Here is a 20,699-nt window from a genome sequence, read left to right as displayed (position 1 = left end):
TCCTATTAACACCGTAACATTATTGCTCAGGGAAGATCTCTCGTCATGACCCTATTGCATATTGTGTATTACAGCAGGAAAAGTCCACTAATGTCAGCGCAGGTCGCACTCTCACGGTTGGCCGTGGCCTCAAATGTTATCCAACGAGTAGTTTAGAACATGCACACGCCATCTCGCCGTCCAAGCGAAAGCCTCTTACTTGGATTATGAGAACGGCCTTGAGCATAGTGCGAGTTCGCACCGGCCTAAAAGTATTGCGAAAAGGCGAGGCTTTTTGTTCTGGTCACAATGGTAACGGCTGCGCGAGGTGCCTGTGATATAGGATCGGGTCAAGGGAGTACTAAACGACGTCCATGACACGAAGGAAAAACAACAGAGTGAGAAATGGGACAGCATTAGAATTTCGACGACTGTTGACAAAACCCTTATTAGGTCTGGCTGGTACGTCCAACAAGGAAAACCCAACAATCGGACGTCACAATAGCACCTCTTTGTTTTTCTGCAATGGAAGGTTCCTCGCACTCCTAAAAAGGGATTTATGCCGAACAGATCTGAATAGAAATGTCACACACTGATTAAAATCCAATCATATGAAGCTTTGATTGATTGATTGATTCATTCATTGATATGTGGTGTTTAACGTCCCAAAATCATCATATGATCATGACTCATCATATGATCATATGAGACGCCGTTGTCAAGGGCTCCGGAAATTCCTTCCACCAGGGTTTATTTAACGTGCACCGAAATCTGAGCACACGGGCCTATAGCATTTTCGCCTCCATCGAAAGTGCAGCCACCGCAGCCGAGATTCAATCCCGCAACCTGCGCGTCAGCAGCCGAGTTCTGTGCTAGTGGCTTTACCCACTAGGCCACAGCTGTGGGGTGTATCATAACAAGCGGAATTTGGTTTGGTAGAAGTAAATACGGGACTTAAATTTATGTGTAATAAGCACATCTCGGGTTGTGCTTGCCAAAACTGCGATGTGATTATTACAGACGCCGTACTGGAGGGCTCAGAAACACTTTAGCAGCCTGGCTTTCTTTAACGTGCTCTGCTATCGCAAAGTACACGGGATTTTAGCATTTCACCTACATTAAAATGCCGTTGCCGGAGCCGTCATCAGATCCGTGGGCTTGGGTTCAGCAGCCGAGAATCGGAACCACTGCACCACTGCGCTCAACAAGCTTTGTGTATGACTGGACGGTGGTCGCTGCGCCCTTATATATATATTTTTTTTTGCACGACAGAGTACACCGATAGGACACACCTGATGCATCACACAAAACATAAAACAAGCACAAATACACGCCAGAGAATAAAAAAAAAACGTGGTTGATGCCTCCGGCACCGAATTCGATGTAACGGGAAAGTAAGACTTCTCCTTACAGTAGTAGACCATTGTGTACTGAACGTTGGTATAACAAAGCTTACATACACTGTCCTTGTGTTTGACAGCCAAAGTGCCGTCTATTGTAAGCGCACCTACGTTGACACTTGGTGATACATCTCCATCCCGATGACTTACGTCGATGATTATTGATCAAACATACTGTTGTGGCCATGGATGCCTGTGCTAACTGTTAATGGATAAAGCTGAACCAAAGAAAGCCGTGGATAGCCACAAGAGCATGACTGATTGTACGCCAAACCAGGACTAACATCGCCTACCCAAGGCTTGTTAGAGTTATTGAACGCCACGGCGCAATTAAAGGGAAACCCAGCACTCGTTCTCTTTCCTATTAGGACATGAATGACTTTATGAAGTTCGACAGTTCAAGACTGATGCTGGTTGCTCCCACGTCGCGTGGACACAATTTTTCGTGGGGCGAGCGTAAGCAGGGAACGCGGAGTTACATCCAGATGACGCAGGCAGATGCTCTATGCGTTGCATAGCTATTTTCGGTATGCAAGGATGCTACGAGTGACGCCTACGGTAAGGTCGGAACCTGGTGGCGGGTCAATGCGCAAAAAAATTGCAATTCTCGTATTGGAAGCTTGCCGAATCGGACGGACGCCTAGAAACAAATACTGAAGGAACTAATAGTAGATGTCGCTGCCATGATGCATCCCTGCATTTTACTAATAGCACTGTGATAGGGCAGAGATAGATGCGAATGGCGTGTTTTTAAGGCCTACAAGGTATGTGACCACGGCGCATCGGATAACGTACCCGGCAGCTGTTGTCGCCGACTTTTTGGACGTGGGTTCCCCTCCCGTTCACGCAACTTTTTTTTTCTGACCATGAGTATTTTTTTCGACGTCATTTCTCTGACAGAGGTATGCCACTGAAGTCTTGGTGGACCCCGGCATAAAGCATTGTCGTTTTATAACGAAAGAAACTTTGCTAACACAATTCTAACAAGAGTATCAATTCCCCTACGATATGGTTTATCCGATCAAACAAACAATAGATGTTGTTTTTGATAAACATCACTTATGTATGGGACGTACAATCAACGTTATAAAACATAAAAACCAAAAAAGACACTGATGTTTGTTTTCGCACAATACATCAAGTTTCGGGCAAGTTTTGCCGAGCATGTAATTTCATTTACCCCTAAGTAAAAGGGGAAAAAATTAGACAACAGTTTATCTCACCATATATGAAAGTATTCAACGTCGCTGAACAAACTTTATACCCATTGCATTCAATATATTTATTTTCAGATGCTATTTTCAAAGTTAACGAAACCGACATTGTTAACTACCAAGCTTGGCGCATTCGCAGTTGTCTTAGCATGCATGAAATGTTTCTATTAAAGAGAAAGTTGCGATGAGATCACAACGAGGGTCGTTTTTGGAGCCGCCACTGCCACCCTGCCGCGGAAGGTGTCCTGCATAATAAAAAAAATACCAAATATTAAGCGGTGTTCGAACCTGGGGCATCTTCGTGGCAGTCCACTATTCCATCTCACAGCATGTTGTGGCACGACGCTACTTCGCCGCCTTATAAAGGCGTTTGTGGGTAAGGACTATGACGTGGTAGAAGATTAAAATAACAACCACGCGTCACGCGACGCGAATTGTGCTACGTATCACACAATACGCATCGCAATGCTTCCAACCCATTGCAAATGGCCGTGCCATAATTCAGCATCATGAGCCACTGCACGTTCGCCTCAGTGGATCAGTGGCTGAGGTGCTTGGCTGCTGACCCTATGGTGGCGGGTTCGATCCCGGTCGAGGCCGTCAAATTTCGATGTAGTCAAAATGGCAGAGGCCCACGTACTGTGCGTGTATATACTGTGCGGCGTCCCTCATGATCACATCGTGATTTTGGGACATAAAAACCCCCAATATCATTATTTCTGCCTACAGCTCACCAAAAATTATGAAGGAATAAATAGCGCACGGAAGAGGCTCTGACCCTCGGTTGAACCTATGGACTCCAAATTGTGAGCCCCTATAATTCCCTTGTAGAGAGATACTTATTTATTAGAGAGCGGAAACTACCAATTAACTGAGTTCTATATACTAAATATAATTTTATATGCTAATCTTATATGCCAAGTTGTGCCCTTCCTGCAATAATCCTTAATGGGACAAGCAGTATGCAATAAGTGAATAAATAATTAATAAATAATCAAATAAACATCGTATATACCTACCTAATGTTTAAAAAGCGCAGCCGCTTTCTTCGCATTAGCGCGGAGACATTTCCAGGTATCTAATACAAGAGACCAACCGCGTTTCATTATTCTTTCTTTCTCAGCTCAACTGCAGCAAGTGTCGGAGTTCAGCCTGGCCAAGCTGCTGTGCGCCAATGCGGATGAGCCGGACTGGATGGTCATTCAGAGGCACGCCCTTCTCAGGCCCGACTCCGTCTCGTAAGACTCGGTCATTCAACTTGTCACGCGTTTTGTACTCGGCAAATGCACACGGTGTGTGCTACTCCAGTTTAGAGCACTTTGAATTTTGGTATATCTGCACCCGTCCTTGCCTTGTATTGTGCACATCTTTCTTTGTGAAAGAGCTGCCATGCTTCTCTGCATGGTGTACAGCATTCAAGCCTTGCCTTAACACAGCAGAACCTTCTTGAGTGCTTGCGAACTGTCCGATCGGATTGTACGCGCGACGCATGAGAAGGACTTATTAGACAATTTTAGTGTCGGTTACCCAAAGCGCCTGAACTTGGCAACGTTTAACGCTAGAACCTTATCTAGTGAGGGAAGTCTAGCTGTACTACTCGAGGAGCTAGAGAGTGTTAAATGGGATATAATAGGGCTCAGTGAGGTTAGGAGGACAGATGAGGCCTATACGGTGCTACAAAATGAGCACGTCCTTTGCTACAGGGGCTTGGCAGACAGAAGAGAACTGGGAGTGGGGTTTTTAATTCACAGAAACATAGCTGGCAACATAGAGGAATACTGTAGCATTAATGAAAGGGTGGTAGGTATCGTAATTAAACTAAATAAAAGATACAAGATGAAGGTAGTACAGGCTTACGCGCCTACATCCAGCCATAATGACGCTTCAGTTGAAAGCTTCTATGAAGACGTGGAATCGGCAATGAGTAAGGTAAAAACACAATATACTATAGTGATGGGCGACTTTAATGTAAAGGTAGGGAAGAAGCAGGCTGGAGACCAGGCAGTAGGAGATTATGGCATCGGTACTAGAAACGCCAGAGGAGAGCTACTAGTAGAATTCGCAGAACGCAATAATTTACGGATTTTGAATACCTTCTACCGAAAACGAGAAAGCCGCAAGTGGACATGGAGGAGCCCTAATGGCGAAAATAAGAACGAAATAGACTTTATAATGAGTGCACACCCTGGAATCGTGCAGGATGTGGAAGTGATTGGCAAGGTACGATGCAGTGACCATAGAATGGTACGGTCTAGAATTCGCCTAGACTTGAAGAAGGAATGACAGAAACTGATAAGCAAGAAGCCAATCAATCAGCTAGCACTGAGAGGGAAAGTACAGGAATTCAGAGTGTCGCTGCAGAACAGGTACTCGGCTCTTAGTGAGGGAACCAACCTTAGCTTAGATACAATGAATGATAATCTGACGAGTATCATTACGGAGTGTGCAGTGGAAGTTGGAGGCAGGGTAGTAAAACAGGACACTGGCAAGCTTTCCCAGGGAACGAAGAACCTAATTAGGAAGCGTCAAATCATGAAAGTGTCAAGTACAACAGACAAAATAGAACTGGCAGAGCTTTCGAAGTTGATTAATAGACGTAAGGTATGCGATGTAAGAAGGTATAACATGGAGAGAATTGAACACGCTCTGAAAAACGGAGGAAGTGTCAAAGCATTGAAGAGGAAACTTGGGATAGGCAAAAGTCGAATGTATGCACTAAGGGACAAAGAAGGCAAAATAACTACCAATATGGATAGGATAGTTAAAATAGCGGAGGAGTTTTACAGAGATCTGTACAGTAGCCGAGACAACCACGACCTTAATACTATAAGAACTAGCAGTAACCCAGATTACACCCCACCAGTAATCATAGAAGAAGTCAGAAAAGCTTTGGAGAGCATGCAAAGAGGCAAAGCTGCTGGTGAGGATCAGGTAACATCAGATCTGCTGAAAGATGGAGGACAGATTGTGTTAGAAAAACTAGCCACCCTGTTTACGAGGTGTCTCCTGACGGGAAGGGTACCAGAGTCTTGGAAGAACGCTAACATCATCCTAATACATAAAAAAGGAGATGACAAGGACTTGAAGAATTACAGGCCGATCAGCTTGCTCTCTGTAGTGTACAAGCTATTTACAAAGGTAATTGCTAAGGTAAAGAAAACATTAGAATTCAATCAACCAAAGGAACAAGCAGGATTTCGAACAGGCTACTCAACCATTGACCACATTCATACTATCAATCAGGTAATAGAGAAATGCTCAGAGTATAACCAACCACTATACATAGCCTTCATAGATTACGAGAAGGCGTTTGATTCAGTAGAAATATCAGCCGTCATGCAAACACTGCGGAATCAGGGCGTAGATGAAGTATATATAAACATTCTGGAAGAAATCTACAGGAGATCAACTGCTACCATAGTGCTTCATAAAGAAAGCAACAGAATACCAATCAAGAAGGGTGTAAGGCAGGGGGGCACAATTTCCCCAATGCTATTTACCGCGTGCTTACAGGAGGTTTTCAGAAGCCTAGAATGGGAACAGTTAGGGATAAGAGTCAATTGAGAATACCTTAGTAACCTGCGCTTCGCCGATGACATTGCATTGCTGAGTAACTCAGGGGACGAATTGCAACTCATGATTACAGAGTTAGACAAGGAGAGAAAAAAGGTGGGTCTTAACCCTTTCGGCCCTGGCGGTGTCAATTGACACCAACGCACAATATTTTCCCTAGCATCTCGGAAACGTAACCAATACAGCTCATTCTTGGGGGCATAGTTCTTCAATGATTCCCACTGCAATTGACAACAATATTGTGGCACGTTTGTGAAGGTAGAAGCCACAAAGAAGAAGAAGCGTGAACGAGGTCTTCCGTGAAGCCGAGGCGCGTGAACTGAGGCGGGTAAGCGCCATTTTCGGGACAACGTACCGAAGCTGTTTCAGTGAGTATTAGGCTGAAAAGTAAAACGCTGGTTTCTATTTTGTGTGCACCATTAATTGGCAGAAAAAACAAGCCACTTTTTTCATTTTCCAATCACTGGGCCCTAATTACCTAATTTGATGCCACGTTAATTATTCCGAAAATGCTTGTACCAGTGGCTCAATTTTTTGCTTGTAGTCTTGTGAGGTCATAACTACAAGAAAACGCGCGCAAAAAGTGTATCTGACCAAAATAAAAAATTCAGGGCTGAAAGGGTTAAAATAATCTGCAGAAAACGAAAGTAATGTACAACAACCTCGGCAAGGAGCAGCGCTTCGAGATAGGTAATAGTGCACTTGAAGTTGTAAAAGACTATGTCTACTTAGGGCAGGTAATAACCGCAGAGCCGAACCACGAGATTGAAGTAACTAGAAGAATAAGAATGGGGTGGAGCACATTCGGCAAGCACTCTCAAATTATGACAGGTAGATTGCCACTATCCCTCAAGAGGAAAGTATATAACAGCTGTATCTTGCCGGTACTTAGCTACGGAGCAGAAACCTGGAGACTTACAAAGAGGGTTCAGCTTAAGTTGAGGACGACGCAGCGAGCAATGGAAAGAAAAATGGTAGGTGTAACCTTAAGAGACAAGAAGAGAGCAGTGTGGATTAGGAAACAAACGGGGGTTAAGGATATCATAGCTGAAATCAAGAAGAAGAAATGGACATGGGCAGGGCATGTAGCGCGTAGACAGGATAACCGCTGGTCATTAAGGGTAACTGACTGGATTCCCAGAGAAGGGAAGCGGGTTAGGGGGAGACAGAAGATTAGGTGGGCAGATGAGATTAAGAAGTTTGCGGGTATAAATTGGCAGCAGCAAGCACAGGACCGGGTTAACTGGCGGAACATGGGAGAGGCCTTTGTCCTGCAGTGGATGTAGTCAGGCTGATGATGATGATGATGATGACCCAAAGCGACTTACGTTCGCTAGATCAATGTATTGCATAGTACTTTCCGCCAAACCCGTGCAAAATGCAAAGAGCGTATAGGCTCACGCACGGAAGCCTCTCTGGGACTCGGCGCTAAATCTTTAAAATGTTAGATTAAATGAGAGCTCCAGTGATAATGTTCAAATGTACAGCCTGTTTCAGTTTGAACGCATGGCACGCAGTATGACCTGTAGGCGCGTGCATGTGCATGCTGCCGTAACAGACGCCGGGGTTTGTCACTATAGAAAATTTTAGTACTGCGGAATGGTGCTACGTACGCATCACGCAAGCGCCTTGCGTTACGTGGCGTCGTTTGCCACTAATCGGCTTTTAGTACGCCGTAGTACCCGCGTACATAACGAGCGTGAAGCGTGTTGCATCATCTGGTAGATCGAAATAGAAGCACGTGTTGTTGACAGCCAATGTGAGCCAATCCAAGTGTTATAGCCAGATTATGGCCATATTTTAAGCCACAGAGCCGGTCGGTGCTTGCCTTCGATGCCGCCATTTTGCAAAACGAAGTCTCGCGCTGTCGCGAACTTGTTCGAGAGCGGCGCGATCAGCTCATACGTACGTACGCACGCATATCATGCGTGCGTACGTAGCGGCTGCGTACGTAACGCGACACGTGCGCGTTGCGGTCTGCGCATGCGCACTACGCAGAACGTGGCGTCCTTACGTACGCAACGCCGCCACGTACGCAGCGTACGCAGTACTAAAACTCTCATGTCCCTCGGGTGAGAGCGGACGCACGAGCTGCGTGCCGGCATGTGACGGCAGCCTTGGTCGCACCACGATGTAAGACGCTCTGAGATTTCCCCTAAGTGCAAAACACACTATGCATACATCGGCATGTGTGCAGAAGCCCTCATTTTCTCATTATGAGGTTATCGATCGATGACAGGCTATATCGTACTCGCCGCTATCACAGTACTTCCCAAGTTCACCAAGCAGGAACAATTTTACGGGGACGGAAATTACATCGGTGCTCTCGGTGGCTTGTTGCCGTCGCTCTCATTCTCCGTAGAAACTCCACATCGATATCGGTGCCCCGCCCATCGGAACTTCGACGCGCGAACAAAACCACACAAGCGGTGGTGACAAATGCACCTGAAGCAGAGTTGAAACGAGCTGACTATCTCCGTCGCACGAAGCATGCATGCGACCATATGGCGACGCTCTCGAGGCCTGCAGTCGATGTCTTCTCACGCACAGAGGAAACATCCCGCCAGTCAATTCAGTAGAAGGGGAAAAAGGCTGTGGTTCTTTAATTCCACAGCCTTGTCAGGTTTTTAAGACCACAGATTAAAGACCACCAGCGGCTCTTTAACGTGCACCCCAATATGAGCGTGTACATATGGGCCTACAGCATTTTCTCTTCCATAGAAAATGTAACCACCGAGGCCGGGATTCAACCGCGCGACCTGCCGGTCAGCACAGCTCAGTGCTTTAGCCACTAGACTACCGCAGCGGGGCGTTAGACATTCGGTGACGAGGGCACTTCTCTCGCCTCGCTTGAAGGAAGAAGGCCTTCACGTCGCTCACGGTGATAATTCTGATGCACCAGTAAAAGACGTATATAATAGAGATTGCTCTTACAATAAATAAGGTCGCTTTCCTCAGTGTTCAAGCTCTCTTCGGTGGTTTAAGGCCACCGATACTGAAGGAAGTGCTTTAACCACGAAATAACAAGCGCGACATTGTATATGACCCTTGCCCACACCTATACGTACAAGTAGTCCACGAAAATGGCTCGAGGACATTTCCGACATCGTGTCCCCTTTGCCCTCTTGTCGACCAGGCTAAGCGAGAGGGTCGCAATATTCTCACTGATTTGTTTCGTCTCAATCAAAAACTCACAAAAGCGAGTAACAACAAAAGCGCTAGTGACTGCTCAGTATGTTGTTTAGTGAGACAAAGTGGCGCGCCGCTGCGTCAAAGTGAAGCTAAAGCTGTGACTTGTGCGCCGAGATGCTCGGACGCAATACCCTTATAACGCGCGCTCGATTGTTAGCCTACTGTGAAATGCATTAGCCCCCCACCCACCCCAACACTACCCTCTCCCTCCCAAAAAAAGCACGCACATAAAAGTAAAACAAATACTATATAAGCGCTGACTGTCGACTAAGAATTTCATTGTCCCACGTTCTCTATTCGGGAAAAGGTGCGCATTTATAAATTAGAAACAAATCACATTTTTATACCTGATTTCTCTGAAAAGTCATTGTTAAATCTGGTTTGTTACACAAGTTAGTTTTGTTAATTTGGGTTGTCGACTACACCGAATCCAATAGGTACCCACCGAGGAACTTCGTTCATCCGATCCAGTATTAGCTGCATTTATTCATAGTAGCAGACTCAACATCTTCGTACTTCCATGAACCTAATGGGTCAAGTAATTTGCGGTTAATGGCTACGTGCAGTCTAATAACGTGAACACTTGGGCGAGTTGGTGACGCATGGGTAACCACAGCGCCATAGGCGAGCATGATAAAAGAAAGCGTCTTGTTCGTCCTTCATGCCACCGTCCTCATCTCCATGGTGGCACTGCAGTTCACGACGTCTAGTTTCTTATATTCGTTTCTGGTTTCTATTTTCGGTTGCTGCTTGCTTCTAGCCAACACTTCACTTTCTATTGTAACGCATCTAATGCCTTTGTCACATGGGTAGTATAACCACAGTTAAGTACGACGGCCATTAAGTCAAACGGGAATCGTACCTGGTCACGTGAAAACCCTAATCGAAGTCATTTTACTAACGACCGTTTTCGTAAACGGAGGTGGGAAACTCCTGTAAGCGCCGTTAACTACCAAGACAGTGGCCTCCATCTCGGACGCGAGCAGCTCGGCTGTCAACTGGACCATTGCGACGATGCAGCAGTTACATTTTTGGGGAGATATATTATGTGTATAATAACTGCCACGCAAGACTTGCTATTTTAATTAAGCCTCCACCTTGACCACGCAGCAGCTACCGAGGCGCGATGCTGCGCGTCTTGGTACCTACCACGTCGATTCGGCGCGTTGAAGAGGAATCGTTTTCTTTTTTTGCGCGGAATGGCGTAGTTCTTTAACTTGTGCCATCATTTGCTACTTATGACACTAGACATCTTCAACGTCGGACCTAGCTAAAGCTAAAGTTGTGTTACCCTACGTGCACACAAGCTTGTCCGTACTGCAAACGTGTGACAGCGCCTCTGGCTTGTTTAGGGTAACTGTGGTTTCGTCCACTAACTGCAGTTGGGTATAAGAGAGGCTAAGCTCACCCGTTGACAAGGGCATAAGTAAGGCTTCTAAAACACGTTGAGTTAGAACTTATTGTCGGACGCCTGGTAGTCACGCCGCATTCAGAAATAGGGAAGAAACACAAGCAAACGCACCGAATTGTGCGCATCTCGATGTTCACTTGAAGGTGAAAATGCGGAGTTCTCTGTGTAAATTCTCGTAAGACTCTTATAACGGCTGCACATTATTTTTTCTTTCTTTTGTTTTTGCTTCGTGCCTCTGCTATAGTGTTTGAAGGAAGTGGTGATGAATGCAGGAACCCTCTGATCCCGTGTGAGCTTCTCCCGGACACCGACCTGAGGTACTGGACAAGGGCTTCGGCCGCGGGCTGGGATCGCTAGCTTGGACTCGTTCTCTACCGGCGGTCATCTACAAGGGCGCATGCCACAGGTGAATATTTAAGATGACGCCTCATCAGGATACAATAGGAAAACATTGAGACTGGGGTGGGAGACGATAGTTAGGAGACGAAGTCATAGCTCTAGATCAAACTGCACTTGTAAAGTTGTACCGAACATTTTATCTAAACAGTACATCTAGTATATATCGTTATGCGTTGGAACTATCCCCATCGTTGTGCCAGAAAGACAAAACCATTCAAACAAATAAAAAAGTTTGGCCGATCCCACGTACCTTGGGAATCGATGTTATGTGGATGGGAGGTGGCTGTGTTGTATTTTTTCTATTAAGCGAGACGTTACGAAGCGAGGCTAACGATACGTACAAATGATTGCACAGAGATACCTTAAACTGTTGCATATGTTTTATATAACCAATTCTTAACAGATGTGAATGATGCCAACTGCAGCAACATGGATATTAGCAGCATCAGAAACGCAAGGTAACATGAAGCGCTGGTGCTCGCGAGTATGGTAGCCCTGGACACTGCCACATAAATCAACTTCAGCACATCGCACCTAACTAAAATGGCCGTTAAGCCAACGTGACAGTGGTATCATGGGAGTACATATGTAATCTTTATAAAATTCCATACCCAGCCGTGCAACCACAACTGACGGTTAACGAACGTTAGCGTCTATTTTCAAAGTAGTTCCGAGACCTGGCGTGGCTCTGTGGTGAAATGCTTTAACGCCACGCGGAATACTTGGGTTTGATTACTGATGGAAACCTGACATTTATTTTTCGCATTCGTCGGGTCAACGCTGTCGTTGTTACATTTTTTTTTCCAACGCTCTGCATTCAAACTGTTAAACTGTGTATGTCATCCCCTTCACCCTGGGAAGCCCGCCATCGAGACGAAGGGCAAAAAGCAGTCATCTTGAAAATTGACCTATTTCCGCGGCGCGTAGCGTAGTGAATTTGGCAGACGTAATTGGGCCTTCTCATGGCACTCTTAAGCTCGAAATTCCCAAATCTGGAATAGTATAAGAGGTTTAAACGGCATCTTCTCTATTTTTGGGGGCGAAGCTCTTTAAGCCGGGGATATAGTGAACTAGGATATACTGTAGTGGCACAACCGCCAGGCCGCGGATGCTGTCTGGGTGGCCCAAAATGACACGGACGGCCACTGGGATTTCTCGCGGTGCCACTGCGCCTTTTCATGTCAGCCAGCGAGCACCGACAGCATGTTCTCGATAGCGTGGGCAGCGCGAGAGTCAGTCATTGCGTGTGTGTGGGTATATGCGTGAGTTTGGCGCGTTGAGACACCGCCACCTAAAGAAACTTCGTCAAGGCCTTGAACCTCTACCGCATACGTCAACGGGGCGATGACGCTTGTTGCGTTGTGCGCCGTGTTGCTGCACGATGCAACCAACGCCGGCATGCCGCGGCGCGTAATATAAGCGTTGCAGTCTTTGCAGCATTAGTGTGCTTCGACGAGAAACAACGAATGTTGCATCATTCTCTGTGTGCCACCAGGCTCTTCGGATTGTGATGTGTGCTGCTTGTGTTTGAGCTGGTGTTCTTCAGCGAGTGACCAGGCTGCAAGGAGCTGCGATGCCAAGAAGGTGTTGGGACCACATTTCTGTGGAAATTGTTAATCTTGGCCGCGAGTGTACGCATTCGGATTTCCGACAGACCAAAGCGCGCAGAGAGGCATAGATACGGGCTATCATAAGGGATAGTGTCAGTTCAACAAAACATGCCAAAGTAAAAAAACGCTGCTTTTCTTTCTTTTCATGTGTTACATGTAGTATCGTGTTACCCCATGTCACTTTTATCTCATGCGCACGTTTCAAACTACGCGTTAAGGCCAATACCATAAACTGGAGGCATAATGCTGTTGCTTTCTTGTCATTCGCAGATGTTCAAAATAATTTTTAGCCCAAGTGATACACACGATAGGCCCATCAACGGCCAGAGAAAGGTCCTTAGTGCACACGAGATCTATGCGCTTTTTTTATTTCCCAAGTCCGTGGGTGCGCTTCTCAATCAGTGTTGTTGCGTAAGAGAGCGAAGCTTATGAACGTCTCTTTCAGGCCGGATTTCTGCATTTACACTTCTAACAAGCTACTCTAATGCACGTGTGCCATTGCTGCACAAGTATCGTGATAGGGTCAGTATCTCGTGAGATATCCCGTACCAACAAACATGTTGCTTGTGACATGTCGAAGCGGAGAACGGATTGCCACTGTTTCGCCTCGGGTTGCCGAAGCTGTAAGCGGTGCGCTCCAAAGGCGTCATTCTTTGCATCTCCCATGCTAACGCTCTGTTCAGGTTGTCCACGAACTAACCTTGTAATATTACGTCTGCTTGAACCAGGGAGCAAACGCACGTTTCAAGTAACCCCAGCTGCCGCTCTACAGGAGCCTGCGGTGGCCCGACAAAGCAGCCAAAGCTAACATTGATTGATTTGATTGATTGATGTGGCTGTACCGTTCAAAGTGGGTGGCGGCTAACGCCGCCTAGCCATAATACTTAGTGAACCAACAACTAGATTAATCTTTTTTTCCTCTAAATAGTCAAGTTGAGGTCTTTTTTTTTTCAATTCAATTCAATGAAACTTTATTTTCATGAATAGATATATGTAATTACAGGGATTATTTGGACCGATAGCCTAAAGTGGCTAGTGGACGGTCCAATACAATGTGCAACATAAAAAAGTATACAGGTCAGCTCTGAGGTAACAACATAAAAAAAACGAAAAACAATCATATAATACAGATAACACAGTAATACATTTTTTCCTGCAGAAATAAAATACAATGAAAATCGAATCAAACACACACATGCTTACATGCCTTGACTCCACAGAAAAAATGATTTACATGCCATGCTGGTACTTTGCAGTGAAGGGTTTATTTTTCACTCGTGCCTTAACTTTAGCCACCAATCATATAACCTCCTTCTAGTTAATTCTACCCGCTCAAAGCCTATTTTGCCCTCGCTGTCTCCAAACCCCAGTGCTTTGAAAAACACTGCGCCATCACCCTGAACTATTGGGTGAAGCCCTTTACAGAACATTATCAAGTGTTCGGCAGTTTCTTCTTCCTCTCCACACGCACTGCATACCGCGTCTACCCCTTCGTATTTGGCCCGATATGTCTTGGTTCCCAATACTCCCGTCCTGACCTCAAACAGTAGAGAACTACCCGAGTATTATCATAGATCCTTTCCTTGGCAATTACGTGCTTAGAAGTTCGATAGATCTCTAGTGCGGACTTCTTAATCATGCCGATTCCCCACATGTCAGTGTCCGTTTCCTTCACCTCCTTCTAAACTGACAGTTCTTTTTCGTTTGGCCCCCTGCTATTTTCTAATTATTTACCCGTCAATTTCCTGGTTCGCTTCCTTCGTTTTGTATTGACATTCTTCATTTACAAGTAGCTGAAAACATTCCTAGTCCAACAATCCTCCCCCATTTCTCTCAATCACTTCGCAAATTTTATCTTGTTGCTGGCTTCCCTGCCCTTAAATTATGTACATCCCACATCACCTTGTACTCCCTGATTTGGTGTATTCCCGTGAGATCCTAAGGCAAGCCTCTCTATTCCTCGTTGCTTAATTTCTAATATTGCTTGAACTTCTGATCTCATGCACAAGGCCGCTATGCCGAACGTCAGACCTGGAACCATGACCCCTTTCCATATTCCTCTCACAACATCATACCTAGTGTATTTACAGTGCCCTGTTTTTCACCACTGCTGCATTCTTGTTACCTCTAGTCGTCATGTATATTGACTTATTGACTTGCTATTTGCCATAAGTTGCCGCTGTGTGTTAAAATCATGGCAAATGTTTCACGTGGTTCAAAAGCTTTTGTCACTTATATAAGTGTATATTTTTTGTCTTGTATACTCGCGGACAACTTTTCTTGCCAATGAAAAGAAAGCTACAGAGGTGGAGCTACTGCGCCAAGTAGTACGGTTGCGCTTGTGCTTCGAAAGACGGCCACGTTTAAATAATTACACTGCATTTAATTTATTTCGTCTGCTTAGACAGTCATTCGTGAGTGAAATTCATCACAAGCTTCTTCAGGGTGTTGACGAAATAGCTGGATGGCGACGAGCACTCCGCCGAAGACGAAGACACCGTTCTGACAGTGGGGCATACGTAAACGAGCAACGTTCTTTTTTTTTGAACTTATTTGAAAAGTCTGCCCTAAGGCATAATAATTTCTTATTGAAAAATACACATACGCATTTTTTTCACTTTTAAACTCTAGTAGAAACGGTGGTGTGGCCAGCGAAGCCAGTGGTCAAAGTCGGGTGGTCGGCCAGGCCTGAGACATGTTGTATGGAGGTGGCGGCAACGACTTAATTGTAGACCAGTGCAGGTCCACAGTAAGTGTGAGGTAGTTACATCTTGGATTGGGGCGTCACAAAATGGGTATGATGTGCCATATGAGCCTCAGTACTGTCGCGCCCAAAGGGTGGTCACGGATGGGGTAAGTGCAACCCCAACACGAAGCATCCGCAACTTCTCATGGCGTGTTAAACCACCAAAGAGGTGTGATCCACGCGGAGGTTTAAACGCTCGTGTGGCACACCAGAGGCTTTCTTTTTCTCGGAGCATCTTTCTTGAGCGTCCTTAGGAAAATGCGGTAGCGGGTGTGGTGCAACTTGAGGCTGAGTTGCCGAATCAGCTTTTAAAAGGTCCGGGAAAGCGGCCCGTGGAACCCTCTGAACACGTACTTGCACAGATGCGGAAGACGCAAGAACGCGAATAGTATCCGAGAGTGACGTAGAGCGATAGACTCGTCATATATCGTGAATAGCTTGCGTCGAGTCTGTACGAATGATGAGCTGAGAGCATCTGCTACTTGTAGAAGAGGTAGCAGCGCTGCCTTTCTATCACGCATGGCGGCCAGCTCAGCAAGGTGAGCCGGCGGTGCAGGATCCACAAAATATGAGCATGTCTGGCCAGCCTCTGGTATTAATGGACATTTAAGAGTGGCATGAATGGTGATGCCGCTCGCACTGGCATCCATATAAGCGACGACAGTAGCGGCATGTAGGTTATCTGTACGAAGCAGGAGGAATACTTGGGCGTTCGCCTGGCGTAAAACTGCGCTGTAAAGGTGACGAAGGGGTTTGTTTTCAGTCAGTTGCATTTTGTTCCACGGGGCATTAGTGGTCGTCTCTGAAGGTGTGTGGTGAACTTTTTTGCCCATGTTCCTTGCCAATGCAGCAGTAGAACAGAACGTTGATGGCTTGAGGTTGCGCGCACAGCGACGCTGATGTACTAATTCATCAATTGTGTTTTGTTGGGACTCCTGTTGAAGTGCTATCAGTGGAGTGATGCGTGGCCGTCCAGTTATGGCACGCATGGCTTCATGGTTGACCGACTCTAGACGTGCCCACTTTGCCAGCGTTAGGTGATGAAACTGAGCAAGGTAAACGAGCCTTGGCTGCAATATCGAACGGTCAGTGAGGCGAGTAATGTTGGAATTAGCACCACCAGATTTCTTCGCAATCCTTCATATGAGGTGTACATTTTCTGACGCCTGCTGCTTGGCACTTTTGACCCCAGGTCCTGCAGATTCGGTGGCGTGAATTTTCAGGCGAATCCCGCGGAGATCTGAGGCTTCTGGTAGTGGCTGCTGATTCAAAATTACCTGCAGAGGCCAGACACCCAGGTTATGACTTTCATAACTGCTCGCAACCGCCACGAACTTCGTTTTTTCGGAGATTTCGAGACTAACCTTGGTGCATTAGTTGTGGTTTATGTCGAGTGCCTCCTGCAAATCTTGTTCTTGGCAGCTGATTGTAGGGTGCGCTTTCCAAAGAGTGATGTCGTCTACATACATAATGTATATTGCGTGGTGTATTACCGCCAGCTTCCATGCCAGTGGGAGCAGGGCCTCGTTAAAAAGAAGTGGTGCGAGCACAGATACTTGTGGTACACCTCTATAGGAAACAAGCTTTCCAACTTTCTGACCAGCTAGGCGAATGGAGAAGCCACGATTGTGAAGAAAGGCTTTAACAAACGCGCACACTCTGCTGGCAAACTTGAGTCAGTGTAAAATTTCTACAATAGCATTAGGACTGATATGTTTTACAGATGTCCATACACAGAATGGTGCAAATCTGTCGAGATCGACCTCCAACGAGAACCATGAATGAGAGGTAGGCAAAGCCATCCTCAGTGCCCAGATGCGAACAGAATCCAATTTGGCCTGGATGATACCAGGAGTATGTCTCGAACCACCACGTTATGAGTGAGTGAGTGAGAACAACTTTATTATGGTCCAGTGCAGACGCTGAGGTTGCCACGCGTCACCCGGCTGCTCCCACGTGGGGACCGGCAGGTCTAGCCTGACGGCCCTGTCGCGGGCACACTGGACGGCCAGGATTTGGTCCTCAAGTTCTGGGCTGCGCAGAAGCGCATCCCACTCGGGTTTGCTACAAGTCGGTCCGAGCGACCCGCACTCCCAGAGCATGTGTGCTAACGTAGTGGTCTGCCCGCAAGCGGCGCAGGCGGCATCTGGGAATTTCTGAGGATAAATTGCATTTAGGTATGCTAACGACGGGTACGAATGGGTTTGAAGTAAGCGCAACGAGACGGCCTGTGCTTTATTGAGTTTTGAATGTGGCATTGGGAATGCCCTCCTCGCCATGTAGTAATACTTGGTAATCTCGTTGTGTGTAGTAGGTGTGTCTTTATGCTCCACGTCGTCGGCATTGGAGCCGTCGCCCAGGTCGAGAGCAGCGCGGTCAGTGAGTGCGCGCGCTGCTGTGTGGGCCGCCTCGTTCGAGTTCAGTGCAACGCCGTTTACGGAGCCGACATGCGCGGGGAGCCAATGTATGGTGTGAGTGACAATCCTATCGCTGGTTCAAGATCCTGGCTGCCTATGTTGTTCAAGATCCTGGCTGCCTGTGTTGATATGCGGCCCTTTTTAAAAGGATTTGACTGCGGATTTGGAGTCACTGTACACCTCTTCACACTGACCATTTAGCAGAGCGAGTGCGATGGCCACTTGTTCGGCCACCTGGGGATTCGTTGTGCGTACCGTGGCGCAGTTCGTAGTCGAGCCCGTCTGGTCCACGACCATCGCTGCGAACTTTTTGCAGTCTCAATATGCTGCAGCGTCAACGAAACTTGCATTTACGCCACCTTTTCCTAGTTGCTTCAGTAGAGCCATCGCCCTTGCCCGACGACGTCCCTCATTGTGCACAGGGTGAGTGTTGCGTGGTATTGGTCTAACAATGACGTTTTCCTGTATATGTTTTGATATACGTTATTTGTTTCCAGCTCCATTGGGTTAAAACCTAGCTCGCCAAGTATGTGCCGACCAGCCGTCGTAGTGGACAAGCGAGCCAGCTGCGAGCGTTGCTGCGCTTCCGCTATCTCGGCAGCAGAGTTGTGCACACCGAGCGCGAGCAAGTTCTCGGTGTGTGTGCGTACGGGAAGCCCCAGTGCTTCCTTGACGATCTTTCTAATAATCACGTCGAGCTTGTCCCACTCCTACCTAAGCCAGTTGTGCATGGCAACGGTGTAGGTAAAGTGGCAGAGCACAAACGCATTGATGAGCTTTAACAAATTGTCTTCCTTAAGGGCCTCTATGTCTCCCGGAGACTCTTTTGACGAGTCGAAAAGCGTTGTCAGTCTTGGCGACAATCTTCCGCAGAGCGGTGCTGTTGCCACCCTTCGCTTCAATAAACATGCCGAAGATCCGGATGGTGTCTACGCTCGGGATTTTCTCACCGTCACTCGTGTAAATGTGTATATCGCTTTCTTCGACGGGCTTCCATCCCTTAGGTCGGCCACCTCGTTCTTTTCACCACGTAATGCGTGTCGCTAGCATACGCTCCGTACCATTGAGAGACGTTTTCAAAACTGTAAAAACGCTGAATGGCACTGCATGAAGAAAATAGTTATGAAAGTGTCATTGATGTGTGCTGCGTCTAAACTACACACCGTAGAAAATAAAGCGATGTTGTGTTTTTATGATCTTCGCATGGAAAATACGGACGTAGTTGTGGTACAATATTCAGCAGTGGTTACACATGCCCAGTCGGGTTGCGCAGCCTTCCCTTTATTGCCAATAAAAGTTTTCCGCGTGTATAGCTTCAATAACTTTTCACATTCATGTTCGCTTTCATTACTGCGGAGCGCCGAAAAGCACACGGCTTCGGCTATTCGCCGAACGCTTCCTGTGTAGTTTGTACATATCGGTTGAAGACAATAAGAGACATTACGCTTTGTTTTCACAGGTTCGACGCCCCGACCACTACAGACTTGGCGAAATCAGCATCGACACCGGACGCAGCCTGAAACCTGTGGAAGCAAAATGAAGTGCCTTTTCCGCTTGCATATCGAACGACGGCCAGTGCACGGGTGGTATTATCGCTGTGGTGGCGTCAAGCACACACTGTCTCTCCTCTTTGGCGGGAAACGAAATATACGAGAATAAAGCAATTCAAGGCGTGTATGGAGAGACGTCTTTCTTGGCAAAGCCCTCAAATTCTAACAAATGTTTCTGGTTCGGTGTGTCGGTATATCAAAGCCAATAGTGACATTCAGGTTTGTGTACTCTCCGTCTGACTATGTAGCGTGGAATGACTTCCCTAACCTAGATTTATGTTTCACAGCGCAAGCTCTTATGAGACCATAACAAGGGTCGCCTGCGTGTATTTGTCCACCGCTGCAGCTGCTGGTGTCCGTAACCAGTATCGCTTACAAAGGGAGAAAAAAGAGCCTTAATAAATAAAAACACGACGGACTCAGCGGGATTCAAAACCAGGTCCCCTGCGTGGCAAGCCCAGTATTCTACCGCCGAGCAACGCAGGTGTTTGAAGGTTCGTTGTAAACTTGCCTTACGTACGCAGGCTTAACGTCGAGAAAGGAATCGCATTAGTATGAGTAATAAAGCGCTTTAGAACAGCAAAGGAACAGCCCTTCGTCACACAATGCGAATTGCGTAACGTGTGCGTTGGTTTAACGCTCCAACATATTACAAAAGGTTGTTCTTCTTCTCATATTAACTGCAGCGCTGACTCACTTGAGGCCTAATTCTGCATCGTCATAAGCCACTGCATAAAAAGTTTGCACCGAATTCCTTGCATCTGCGTAGCGGGCACCACGTTTCTCCGAAGAATGACGAAGGATAGCATACTGAATGCCGGCCTACATCACAAAAATTAACATTGAGACGTAGGACTGAGGTGGATGCGTGACCCTGTCGTGTTCCGCAGGACAAAAATAAAGTTATTTTTCTTCCTTCCTTATTTGTTGCGTAGTGGTTACCCTGCAAGTGTGCTTGTAGCAGTTACCAAACGGGTGTTTAGAAAAGGCTGTGAAAGGCCGCTCGTCCACCTTTCTCTGTTGTTGTTCCATGCGTTCTGCACAGGCCTGGCCTTTTTTTTTTGCCACGTCATGTCGACAGGCAGTTTTAAAACACGTCAAACGTCTTCGCTTTCTTTTTACGAATGTTTGTTCATTTTGGGCTCCACGGGTTTAATCAAAGTAGAACGCTATTCTTCATTGTGGTGTATCATTTATCGACTCACAAC

General features: G+C 46.6%; 1 protein-coding gene across 2 annotated transcripts in view; it reads left to right on the top strand.

The window, feature by feature from the left end:
- LOC119163098 (salivary peroxidase/catechol oxidase) overlaps positions 1-19,618 on the top strand; it is a 186,440-nt gene extending 166,822 nt beyond the window's left edge. For both annotated transcript variants that reach the window (XM_075874229.1, XM_037415031.2), the window contains exons 11-13: positions 3,717-3,831; positions 11,042-11,175; positions 19,401-19,618. In XM_075874229.1, the coding sequence (XP_075730344.1) occupies positions 3,717-3,831; positions 11,042-11,126 (200 nt within the window). In that variant the 3' untranslated portion in view covers positions 11,127-11,175; positions 19,401-19,618. The remainder of the gene's footprint in view (positions 1-3,716; positions 3,832-11,041; positions 11,176-19,400) is intronic.
- The last annotated feature ends 1,081 nt before the right edge of the window (positions 19,619-20,699 follow it).

The sequence above is a fragment of the Rhipicephalus microplus genome, chromosome 9 (assembly GCF_043290135.1).
Source record: "Rhipicephalus microplus isolate Deutch F79 chromosome 9, USDA_Rmic, whole genome shotgun sequence".
NCBI classification, from domain to species: Eukaryota; Metazoa; Arthropoda; class Arachnida; order Ixodida; family Ixodidae; genus Rhipicephalus; species Rhipicephalus microplus.
The sequence above is the reverse complement of the archived record's forward strand: the minus strand, read 5'-3'. Positions and strand labels throughout refer to the sequence as shown.